Source organism: Bos indicus x Bos taurus, chromosome 2 (assembly GCF_003369695.1).
Source record: "Bos indicus x Bos taurus breed Angus x Brahman F1 hybrid chromosome 2, Bos_hybrid_MaternalHap_v2.0, whole genome shotgun sequence".
NCBI lineage: Eukaryota > Metazoa > Chordata > Mammalia > Artiodactyla > Bovidae > Bos > Bos indicus x Bos taurus.
This window is the reverse complement of record NC_040077.1, coordinates 133,589,148-133,601,825: the sequence shown is the minus strand read 5'-3', so window position 1 is coordinate 133,601,825 and position 12,678 is coordinate 133,589,148. Positions and strand designations below refer to the sequence as shown.

General features: G+C 54.9%; 1 protein-coding gene across 3 annotated transcripts in view; it reads left to right on the top strand.

The window, feature by feature from the left end:
* Positions 1-10,354, top strand: part of PAX7 (paired box 7) — a 107,083-nt gene extending 96,729 nt beyond the window's left edge. For all 3 annotated transcript variants that reach the window (XM_027522152.1, XM_027522151.1, XM_027522153.1), the window contains exon 9: positions 6,452-10,354. In XM_027522152.1, coding sequence (XP_027377953.1) covers positions 6,452-6,567 — 116 coding nt within the window. In that variant the 3' untranslated portion in view covers positions 6,568-10,354. The remainder of the gene's footprint in view (positions 1-6,451) is intronic.
* Positions 10,355-12,678: the final 2,324 nt, after the last annotated feature.

Here is a 12,678-nt window from a genome sequence, read left to right as displayed (position 1 = left end):
CATGATGACGAAGACTTTTTCACATTTTTTTCATAGACTGTTTTTGAAATCCAGACCGTTTCCCTTCAGTTACTAAGTTTTCACTGGAGCTATGAGATCTGCCTTTGTTTCATGAAATTTACAACTGGAGGAAGTAGATTTACACACTCAAGTTGTTCCGAATATTTTGAAAAATTTCTCAGTCGCTGTGAATGTGATTGTGATAGTCGCTCAGTCGTGTCCGAGTCTTCGAGACTCAGGGACGGTGGCCCGCCAGGCTCGTCTGTCCGTGGAATTCTCCAGGCAGGACTACTGGAGTGGGTAGGCATTGCCTTCTCCAAGGGATCTTCCCAACCACTAAATTAAAGCAAATTACAGGTTTTAAATCTAAGAGGAAATCAGATCGGAAGGTGACCTGCAGCTCCCCGCTTGCGCCAGGCACATGCCGAGCGCTGGGGAGCCAGGGGACAGACCCTGCCCCTTTCTCCTTCTCCCTCGCCCCCCAGGGCAGAGCCGTGTCTCGAGTTCTCTCCCCCAGCCCACCCCAGCTTTGGTCTCCGCAGACCGTGAGGTGGTCTCTGGTGCCCACCCCGAGCGCCACGCTCTTGGCCTCTGGTCGAGCAGAGACGGCGGGCCCTTAGACTGGGCCGCCGCCTCCAGCTGCCAGGTGGACAGGGCGGCCGCGGAGCCAGTCCCGACGGCCGGGGTTGGGGGGGCTGAGGTCATGCGGCCCCCGCCCGGCCCCCGGCAAAGGCGTCACCTGCTGGTGTCAAACTCATCAGAAGGGCGTGTGGCAGCAGGGTGTGACCTCCCGGCCCAGGGCCCTCTCTGTCCCTGCGCAGCCCCGCCTGGCCCCTGACCTCTGCTTCCTGACCCCACCCCCGCCCCCACCCCCCACACAGCCTCGTCTCCACGGCTAAATGCGGGCCAGCTGTGCCGGCCTCATCTCCCGGCTGTGTTCATGGCCTCCTCCCTGTGGATGCGTGTGTTCACGTACATGTGTCTAGGTGAGCGTGAGTGAGCGTGTCAGGAGTACCTTGCGGGCGGTGTGTGTGTGTGTGTGTGTGTGTTTTGGCACACCCGTGTTAGTGCACACATTCTGTGTCTAGGTGAGCATGCGTACGCATGTGGATCCATGAATGTGTGAGTGACACAGTGTATCTGTGCACACGACGATTTACATGTGTGAGTGTAAATGAGCATATTGTGTGCACGTGGGTTTATATGTGAACACGTGTACACATTTGGTCGTGTGAGTATATGTGGCCATAACATACGCATGTGTGTTGAGATGTGCGTTCAGGCGTGTTCATGTGGCTCCGTGTGTGTGGGCGCCTGTGAGTTTGCCCTGCTGTGCTGTGTGGATGTATGCGTGCATGTGTGTAAATATGGACTATGCGTGGCTGTGTGTACATGTGTATGCATGCGTTTGCCATGTGCGTATGCTGGAATGAGCGTGTGTATTTGGAGTCCGTGTGTGTGCAGAGTGTACTTACAGGTATGGGTACGCTTGAGCGTGGGTACAGGTGTGGTTGTGTGTACTGGTATCCAGGTGTGCATCTGGGTGTGAACTCACGAGGCGTGTATAATTGTGTCTGTGTGTGTGTGTGTGCCTGCGAGTCTGAGAACTGGGTGTGCGCGCGGGCAGGGCGGTGTCTCCAGAGGGGCCAGGGTGACCCTGTGCCCGGCCTGCATTCCCGAGCACGGAGCAGGCCACACATGCTCTTGATAAAGAGTTCAGCGTGGCTCCAGCGGCAGCCATGGCCCCGGCCCGGGGCGGGCGTTAGTCACACCCGGAGCCCGTGCCTGCCTCCAGGGGCGCCTGCCCAACTCGGAAATAAAATTAACCCCGAAGTCAGCATGGGGGCCACGAGGGAGGGGGGATCAAAAGGGAAAGGGCCCCGGGGGGCGAGAAGGGAGTTTTGTTCCCCTTCGCTGGGGAAGAGCTGGCCGGGGTTTCCTCCCTGCCCGCTCCTCACCCCCCACACCCCCTCACCCTTCCGACCTCCAGCTCCGCCCCCCAGTCATCCCCCTCCAGCCCCACCCTGCCTCCCTTGGCTCCGCCAGGGGCTGCTCAGAGCTCCTCCTGGGCCACCTCCTCCAGCCCTTCCCCGGGGGTACCCCAGCTCGGACCCCACTCTCCTCCACCCAGCCCACAGAGGCTCCCGGGGCACACTAGGAGAGGACTGAGGGAGAGTCTGTCCCTCCACCACCCTGATGTGGGCAAGTTACCCGCCTCTCTGAGCCTCAGTTTTGCCATCTGTGAAATGGGGGCCCAGGGATTCGATTCCATTGTCTTGATGTTTTCCTATGGTACCATCCCCCTCGGCTGTGACATCCTGGGACAGCCCAGGGACACACGTGGGATTCCCACTGACCGCCTCCCCCTGTCCACGGGCAGCTGAATTCACCACAGTCCATGTGTGACATCCTCATGCTCTAAGCCATGCTGTGTATGCCCAGGGCCACCTGCTGTCTACCCACACCTGTCCTGTGCGTGAGTTAGCCCACTGGGCGCTGGGTGAAATGCATGTTCTTCATTTCGTGTAATCCTCAAAAACCCCAGGTTATTTGTCCTCAGGTTACAGATGCAAAAGCTAAGGCTCAGAGAGGCTGGGAGCTTTCCCCGTGGTCCCACAGAAAGTGGAGTCTCCTAACTTCAAACCTAGTTACCTAGTTCTCTTTGAGTCAAACCACAAACTCGTGCAAGATGTTGAGGAATGATGCACACTAGCCCTGGTGTGGAGTCCTGTTCACAAGCTCACACTCATCTGTGCGTGGACAGAGATTTATTTCTCTGTGAGTATTCACTACTCTGTGTCTATAATGGCTCCAGGGTATCACGTTACAACACGCACGTCTGCAAAGGAAGGAGAAGTGATCATTTCTTGAGCATCTACTGTGGGTCTGGCACCCCATCCTCACCGCCACCTGGTGCAGGGTCCTGGGTTATTCCCTCTGGGCAGATGAGGAAGGGGATCCCAGGGAGTTTGGCTGGGACCACCAAACAGTATCTATCCAGGCGCACAGGGCCACCCCTTTGACCGTGGAGAGCATCGCTTTTGAGTGTGCCTGGGTCAGGTGGACCAAACCCTAAAGCAGGAGAGTCCACCTCCTCGCCTTGGTCCTCTCATCTTCCCAGGGACACCATCACACCGTCCCCGCCTGCTCCCTGCCGCCATCCATCCATCCGTCTGTCTCTCCCCGTCCCTAAATGGGGTGGGGGTAGGGGGGCAGGGACAGGGCGCATAGCAGATTAATATGGCCCTGGTGTTCCCAGAGGCCAGGGCCGTACTAATGATGGGGCTGATAGAACGCAGAAGTGTGAAAAGAATTTTAATAGATCTGACAAGTCTAATAAGAATTTGTGTCTAGAAGGGTCCTCCTCTGGGGCTGCTGGCTGACGAGACGCTGACGGCTGAGATTTGTTTACTGGTTGGCATCGCCACCACCTCTCCTGCCAACTCCTGATTAATCTAATTTGAGACATTGAGAGCCCAGGCTCGGGCACGAGGCAGAGGAGGGGAGGCTCGGAGAGACAGAGGGACAGGAAGGGCCACTGACAGGCTGTAATGAGAAATGTCACAGCCCTGCCCTCGCTGGACCCCGGCCCCACCCCAGGGAGAGGCAGGCTCTGAGGGATGACGGGTGCCCTTGAAGCTGGCTGAGTCGTCAGTAAAGTTTGGTGTTTCTTGGTGTTTCCTTGGTCGTCTTGACAACAGGGCCTGGGGAAGTCCCTACAGCGTGCAGGGCCATGGCTGGTGACAGGGAGAGGCTAAAGAGGAAGAGACAGAGTGACCAGAGGCACAAGCAGAGTAAATTCAGGCACCTCCAGCTCACATGTGCCTCTGGGCCGGTGGCTCTTCCTGAACCTCAGTCTCCACATCTGTAAAATGGGAACAACTGTAGCCTAAAGCATGGGGCAGTTGAAAGAATTAGATGAGATATTGTCTGCCTGGCACTTAGCAGTTCCCATCGTTGTTATTCAAAGCCAGACCTTTCTGCCACTCTTGCAGGAAGAGCTGGCCCTTAGACAAGTCCCTTACCTTGCCTGGAGTAGAGAATGGGGCCATTCCAGGCTTCGGGTTGTAGGGAGTTCCATCCATTCTCAAGTGCTGTGTGGGGACCAGGGATGGAGCTGGCAGGGGTGGTTAGCAGCTAGCATCAGACTGCCTGCATTTGAATTATGGCCCCACAATTTAGGAATGCTGGGATCTTTCAAGTTATGCAACCTCTCAGGGCAGGGCCTCGGTTTGTCATCCGTGAAATGGGGATGGTGATAATCCCAGCCTCACAGAGGTATTGGGGGACTTGAGTGAGATGATGCATGTCAAGTGCTTAGAGTGGGACTGGCATAGAGTCAGCTCCGGGGAAACGTCAGCTCTTTCCTGCCCCTACTTCCTGTTACCACTCTGACAACGTGGCCTCCTCTTGGGCGAGACCCGGAACCCAGGTAAGACAGACCCCACTAGTAGAGACGGTGTGGTCACAGCTGCCGGGGCCCCCTGAGACCAGAGACGGGAGGTTTTCTCACCCTCCCCCAGAGTAAGGGCTGGACCCTGGACAAGGGTAAGATGGGGCACCACCACTCTGCCCCACCAGCTAGGAGCCTGGAGGCTGAGGAACCCTAGAGGCAGCCCCTGGGGGCTCAGCCTGGGAAGCTGAGGGACGCCGAGTCCAGGCCTCCAGTAAGGCCCAGGGCATGCGTATATCCTTCAGGAACCCAGGGAGCTGTGCCTGGAGCCCCTGTGCCAGGCATCTTAAACCTCATTGTCTCATTTGGTCCTTAAAACAGCCCTCGAGGAGGCTGGAATTTGTCCTCCCCGTTTTACAGACAAGGAAGCAGGGCTGGAGAGACAGAGTGTTTTGCCCAAAGCCACGTGAGCAGGAGGCAGTCAGGAGCCTGGGTTGCCCAGTTCACCGTCCCTTTCCTTCTTTTCCCCATCAAAGGGCATGCCTGCTCACTGCGCCCCAGCCCCAGGAGCCCTCATCCATCCCACTCCCTGTGCGCCAGGCGTGGTGCTGACTGACCGCTGCATATACATTTTCTCATCTAATCACAATAACCCTCCAACCCAGGTGCTCGTATCACCTTACAAGGGAGCTGAGGCTTGGAAAGGGGAGATGGCGTGTCCCCAGATCACACACGGAGCGTCGGCAGGTGCAGAGTTTGAACGTAGGGCATTTGAACCCCCAGGCAGTAGGGCCTCCTGGAACTCAGTTACTGATACAGCCCACCTCAGCTCCCTATTTGCCCTCCGGCCACGCCGTCACCTCCCGGCTCCACCCACCCACCCTAGGCAGGGGCCCCCCAACTCTGGGAAGGCATGGAGAGTGTTACCGGGTCCGTCAGTGGGCATGGGACAGTGAAGGGAGAGCCCTCTCTCCAGCTTCCTCTCACCTCCAGATCGGAGGGGTCCCAGAAGGTAGGATCGGCCAGAGCTGCAAATTCTGGCTTGGGAGGCAGCCTTTCTGTGCCTCAAGGGGCCTCGGTCACATGCCAGGCAAATCGTCTGGTCCAGGATGGTTTCTGCTGCAGCCCCAGGCAGGCACAATGAGGAGAGTCGGCCCAGAACTCAAGTGGGCCTACCTGCACACACCTGATGCGCGAGCCTGGCTGAGGTGGGACTCACCTGTGCAGTTTCCTGTGTTCCCACCGTTCACCTCACGCAGGTGCACACAACTCACCCACGTCTGTGCACACATACAAGTGCAAGTGTTGCTCGTGTCCATCACTCCGTCGTGGAGAGTCTTGTTCCCACTGTTCACACACACATGAATGTACGCCCTCAGACTCTCATCCCTCTCTGGGTGACCAGAACTGGCAGGGCTGCAGGTCTCATTTCCCTGCATCACAGGCTCCTGGCCCTTCCTCCTGCAGGGACCCCTCAGCTCCCTGGCAAAAGCTCCCTTCACTTTTGAGTACGAGGTCTTGCTTTGCCTCAGCCGTGAGCTGGGCTTAGGGTCCAGAAAAGGCAGAAGGACCTTGCCCCCACTCCTACCTGGACCCCAGGGGACTCACTGGACGTGCCTCAGAACAGGGATGCGTAGAGGTGTGTTGGGGAAAGGGACAGTTCTTCACTAGACAATGGGATACCCTAGGTACTTTCCTACAGAGCCCATAGGGGAGCTGGGTAAACAATGTGGTAAGCAAATATTTGCTGAATGATTGCAAAGGAAGTGAGAGAAAGAGTCTTATGAGAAATTGATGGATAGGTGGGTGGATGGATGAACAGGTGGATAAACAGATCAAAAGTGGATGGGCAGATTGATGATAAATAGATGGACAACAGATAGATGGATAAAGATATGGTTGTGGATGGACGGATGGAAGAAGAGATGGGTAGATGCAGAGAAGGACGAATGGATGAATTGATAAGTGGATGGATGGGTGGATGAATAGATGTAGAACAGATTGAATTAACAGGCAAAAAGAACGTCAATTTCTAGGAGTCTCTCTTTTTTTCCCCAGCTGCTGTTGATTACCTGGCCAAAAATGTGAGCCTGTCCACACAGCGTCGCATGAAGCTCGGGGAGCACTCGGCTGTGCTGGGACTCCTGCCTGTGGAAACTGGCCAAGCTTACTAGGGCCCCTGGGGCGACTTGCCCCAGCCTGAGTCCCAGCCTAACCCTTACTGATCCCTGAGCCTCCCATCCTCAGTCCCTCCATTGCCCTGGGGTCCCTGGAGGCCAGGGAGGGAGCCCATTCCCTTCTTGTGCCCAGCCCTCTGGAGACAGGCAGCCTGCCCACCGTTCCTCTGTGGTTAGGGACCTGGAGTGACCCCCGTGGAGTCTGCCTCTTCACTCTCCCCACTGGAGGGTCTCTGGTAACCTGCCGTCTTGCCCCAGCCAAATTCTGACGTGGCCTCTGTCATCTCAGACCCAGAGACCACAGCTCACCCTGAACAGAGCTCCTGGGGCAACCAAAGGAGAACGCTGTCTGGGATGAGGTCCAGGAGCCCTTTGACCCCAGTGCCCATGGGTCCCCTGGTCAGACATGGAGCCCACGGGGCTGATCTCGGTGACAGTGCTGGGAGCCAGCCCTCCTGGTGGGTCTCTGGCTCAGGGCCTGAACCACAGCTCGTCCTCCTTAGCAAAGGAGGGGGGACCTTGGCCCTGGGCTGCTTCCAGGAATCACCCACGAATTCTGAGGACTTCAGGACTTCTCCACACACCTCTGCTGGGTGGAGGGGGGAAATCTAGCCCAAGCAAGGGGACTGGGAGGACCAGGAAGAAGCTTAGCCAAGGGGGCAGGGCCACATGGGTGGGGCTTGTTGGCAGTGGGCTGGTCCAGGGTACCAGGACCCAGGCCGGGTATTCGGAAGCAGCTTTAGGCTTTAACACTGAAGCCCCAGTTCCAACCTTGCCCACCCCGGGTGGGGTCTGGGGAGCACACAGACCCTCCAGTTTCCTCATTTGCTGAATCAGATGGCACAGGGAGGAGACCAAGTCTTGAGAACACGTGAGCGATGAGGCAGGCTCAGAGGAGGGTTTCATAACTGGGGTTGCTCTGCTTGTGGGCGGCAAACCTTTGTTGCCAAAGGCTTCAGCGGTCTGCCTTCAAGTCCACACCCCATGGAGCATCGATTTCTCACAAAGCCTCCTTCAGAGACCTGGGCCCATCCCCTGAATGCCCTGCCCTCTAAGAAGGGCGCCTCCATCTGCTGTAGAAAATGGTTCTTGGACCATCAGGGACTGCTTGCCCCACAGACAAGACCACAGAGTCCCTTTGGCATTTGGGGGGTGGGAGGGGCATGTCCCTGTCCCACCCAGACTGGCATCTTTCAGTGTTGACCTGTTCTCAGCTGAGGGCGTGGAGATGTGGTCAGTCTTTGAGCCATGGCCCCTGGGCAGAGAGGGGCACCAAAGGTTCTGGAGAAGAGGGCAAGGTCATCTTCCACAGCCACTCCAGCGGCTCTCCCCAACTGCCTTCTCTTTACACATTGAGACCTTTGGGGAGTGGCTCAGGGCCCTGACTACGGCCTCCCTTCTAACTCTTCCCTTTACCCTTGATCAAAATTATATTCATCTCCATCATCGTAATCTACGCGTGGATCACCTGCATCAAGTCCTGCTGGGTCAAAGCACTTGAGACGGGAGACACAGCACCAAATCTGCATAGACCGGACCAAATTGCTTGGCCCCTCCTGGGCACCTGGCACCACCTCTTTGCTCAACTCACGCCTCGCCCTCAGCTCACAGGACATTCCCAGAGGGAAAGGCTGCCGCTTTGGGAATCAACCTGAGCTCCTCCCTTCTGGGGAGCCGGGTTAGCAAGATACTAGAACAGTTCCCTGAATGGACATCACCTCTGTGACAGACGTTCTCACCTACTTCCCGTCTTCAGACTCAGTATCTCAGGCCTGTCCTGGACCATGACCAAGGCGGCCTGTATCTCTGGTTTTCGAGGAGCCTATGACTAACTGGGGACAAACAGACTCTTTAGTAGCAGCGGACACCCAGACACGTGTGGCCCATCAAGGTCAGCCAGAGTTTCAACGGGAGCATCCAAGGCAGGAGACTCTGGGCTCTTTAAGCTCTGGACAAAAAGGAAGGATGTGTGTTGTCTGTTGGCGACCCGGTCCGTGTTTTTGTAGCTATCACAGCCAGGAAGCAGTTCTTCCTTAAGCTGAACTACAGTCTTCATCCACATTCCTTGAATGGTCAGTCTTTCCCTCTGGAAGCCGGTCTCAGCCCTCCGCTGCATCTCCTTATACCCTGGGTTTTCCGGGAGCAGTAGGGATCTCAGGCTGGTGACCTCAAAACCACCCAGCTCCCCCCACCCCCGGAAGTGACATTCCAATGCTAGGACCAATCCCAAATAATCTGCCTCCGATGGCAAAATGGGTGTGAAGCAAATGACTTCTCCTTAAGTCCGTCTTCTCTGGAGTTCTCCCAGGCGACCATCTTGGTAGAAAGTGGGACTTATTCCCCCAGCGGCCCCACCCTCCTCAGAAAGAAACCCTGACCCTAACAGGTTTTTCCTAAAACCTAGAGCATTAACGTGTGTACCCAACTCAGTCTGTAAAATTCCGTCTGGTGGTGGCAGCTTGCAGCTTCACCAGCAAGATGATACTGGATGAGAATTATAAAAGCTTCCAACTCTCGAGGGTTGGCCACAGGCTGAGAAAGAAGGTCTGAATCCCAGTGGCGAGGCTGGCCCAGGAACGATCCCGCTCCAGCCCTGTAAATAGAGTCCATAGCGAAATAAAACATGCTTCCTCCAACTTCTCACAAGTAGCTGTTGGTCCTACCTATGGGGGCCCCTCTTCTGAACTCATTGTACATTAGTTGGAAACGTGGTGATGTGCTGTTCGTTTATAGGAAGTTTTATAAATATATATATAAATACAAAAAAAAAAAAGGACCGAAAACCCCCCACAGTGCGTGTCGTGCTAGCGCCAGGGACCATCTGTAGGGATATATCTGCATATCGTGTGTTTCAAATTATACATTCCGGGCTCTGCTGGGTTTTTTCATTTTTATTGCTTTGTTTTTCACTTGGTCTTTCTATCTTGCTATGAAAAAAAAAGTGATGTGTAAGAACCAAGCTATGTTTTATTTTTTACTCGTATGTTTTCCTTGATTTACATTTGCCATTCTTTTGCCAGAGGAACGTGAAGGAGGAGAGAGATGGTGGTGGGGGCGGGGAACGAAAGAGAAGGAGAGAATAATCGAGAGAGAGGTTTGCCCAGAACGAAAACGAGAAGGTCAGATTTTCCATCTGGTGGTGGCCTGAGAACAAGGCAGATGCATGACTCTGATCACTCCACCGAAATCCTGTGTTGTTGGATCTGGAGCGGGCAGTGCGTTCAGAGATGAGGATCCAGGAGCCTGGGAAACCCCACGATGGCCCGAGAAAGACACGACGCTCTGGGGCCTCTCTCGGGTTGATACTCTCCTCAGGCCCCCCAACGTGCCCCGCACTGCTGGATGCTTTTTGAGGCCGACTGACCTTCTCCTTCCCCTCCCGCAGAGGCACCACAGCCGAGGCCAAATGGGGTCCTCCAGCCGCCGCCTTCAATTGTCAGAGACATCTGCATATCGATAAGGCCAATCCCAGCCTGGGAACTATCCGCGTAGCACTCGCCATCATTCCTTCTTCCTAGGAACGGCAACTTGGTTGCTTCCGTGTTTGACTCACAGCCATTTTCCTCCATGTGGGAGCGAGTGTGTGTGCATGAGAGTGTGAGTGGGGTGTCCGCGTGGGCACGAAGGCGTGTGCTTAAGTATAATCGCACCATAATTTATTCAGCTATATGGAGTAGTAGACTAGAAAGAGAAACTGGCATTTGCTTTAACTACCTGCTTGTAAGCGCTTCCTCTGTAACTCAGGCGTAACTGTTACATATACATTAAAAAGAAATTAAAAGCATCTCCAGGGTTCCGTGTACTCAATTGATCTCCATGTGCGAAGGCCCTTAAAAGGGACCGAGGGGCAGTCAAGAAGACCTTTGACCTAACCTAGAGAGTGTGTGTTGAGGGGTAGGAACTCCATTTCTCTCGCGCCCCGCCAGGTCTCCCAGTGCTAAGCAGATGCTGGACACGTAGCAGAAGCCTCGTCAATGTTTGTTCAGTGGACGTTTGTTCAGTGGAAACCTCAGTTCTCTTCACCAGGATTTTCCCGCCACTAAACATAGAACCCTCTGTGGTCTCTCCTTGTATCAATATACAGAATTTGCAAGGTGGCAGAGAGCTCACAAGTTTACTTATTGTCTTTCAAGCAGAGCCTGATATGAGAGAGTTGGGGGCAGTTGAATTATTGCAGAGCCTCCAAGAGAAATCCTTGAGGGCAGTGGTCCCCAACCGTTTTGGCACCAGAGACTGATTTCGTGGAAGGCGATTTTTCCACTGGGGACTGAGGCAGGGGTAATGGTTTCAGGACGATTCAAGCATATTAAATTGGTTGTGCACTTTATTTCTGTTATTATTATATAAGCTGCACCTCAGATCATCAGCCGTTAGATCCAGGCAGGTGGGGAGCCCTGTGTAAGGGAGTCAAAGGAGAAGGATGGGGCAGGGGAAGGAGCTGGGCAAAGAGGAGGTTTTACCTGGAGTCTAGTCCCAACCTGGTCCGGCAGAGAGCTCTGGACTGACTGAAAATCGGAGAATGGAGTCAGCCTCACCTTGAGATCAGGGGATTTTTGCTGCACAGATGAGTCATTCACTGGCTGCTGCCTGTGCCTGGGGACGGGATGGGATGGGTGGGAAAAGGGTTTGTGTGGCCAAGCACCTCTGGTTAACATGGCCCCTGTGGGCTGAGGGCAGGTCTCCAGAGAGAGGAATGGCAGTGAGCCCTCAGCAGCAACTCACATCAGTCAGGGGGCGGGTGCGCCAGCCCAGTCAAAGGGGCTCTGGGCAAGGACTGGCACCATCTACTCCACATGCGTTCCTCTGGCTCCAGACCAGGCCACCCGTGTCATTCCAGGGCACTGGTTTACATGGGTCATCTGAACAGGGAGGCGGCGAGTTGGAGGAGTTTGGGGAGATAATGTACATGAAGGATTGGGAACATGCGCACAAAGGAAGAATCTGAGTCCACCCAATCCAGCCAGGTTCTCTTCCCAAGGTCAGAGCAGCCGGAAGGCTGCCAGGCACCCTGCTCTACATAGAATCCCTACAGTGCGATGAGCTCTATACCTGCCCCTAAGGAATCCGGGCAGCTTATGGCAGAATCAGGGCTCCCAGCCACAGTTCACCCAGGTCTTTCTCCCTGGCTACCTGCCACCCAAACTGAGCAGTAGTCGTTCAGTGAATCAGGAAGATGTAGGGGAGAGTCAAGAACTAGTCAAGTTCTACTCTGACCTCTGCATTGACCTCTGCATATGACTCATTGTGGGTCCTGAGACAGTTTTCTCTCCCTGTAAGACCCTATTTCCATATATGTTTTAAAAAGCAGACTCGATGATATCTAAAGATTTTCCAGGTTACCACGACAATAAACTGAGCCACAGGCTGGTCTCAGAGCAGCCTGGAGAGTGCCCAGGTGTCTAGGAGCTGTCCATCAGCAGTGCTCGGGGAGCAACACAGAGGGCTAGATGTTCGGTGTACGATGCCAAGTTGCCCCAGACCTGCCCCTGGGGGCTCCCAGAGAACCCCTCCTAGGGAGCTTTCTGGGGTCCCACTCCACAGCCTTTGTTTGTACCCCAGCAAGCTGACAGACATAGCCCCGTGCCCAGGCACACACACACTGTCCAGAATAAATTCAGGCTTCTGTGCCTAGGGGAAAGGGAAGAATGCATATTTATCATTAATAGACAAGTGTGTACCAGCCAGCTTCTGCTGCAGCAACGCTGCGTAACATAGCCGTCTCTGTGCCTCGTGTGTGAGGCACACGTGATGGTGGGTGAGTTTCACAGCCTTTCCGTGAGAAAAGTTACTAGTGAAGGAAAGAGTTTCCTGAGACAGGAGATAAATGGAGCCTTGAGATGGGAGGAAACCCAGAACAGAGACTGGGGTTTCTGAGTACAGTCCCGTCTGTTGCAAAGTTAAGTCTAGAATATCTAGTCCTCCCAAGAATGCAGCTTCCGCAACTCCATCCCATCCACTCCCCAGGCTGGCACTGACTTACTCTGCACAGAGAATCCCTCCTGCTCCTGATCATGTAAATATCTGGGGCAGGGAGCAGGAACTCACTTGCAAGAGGCATCAGGAGAGTGCATTCAGGCCTCTGGACACGTCCACTCTCTCCCCTGGAGT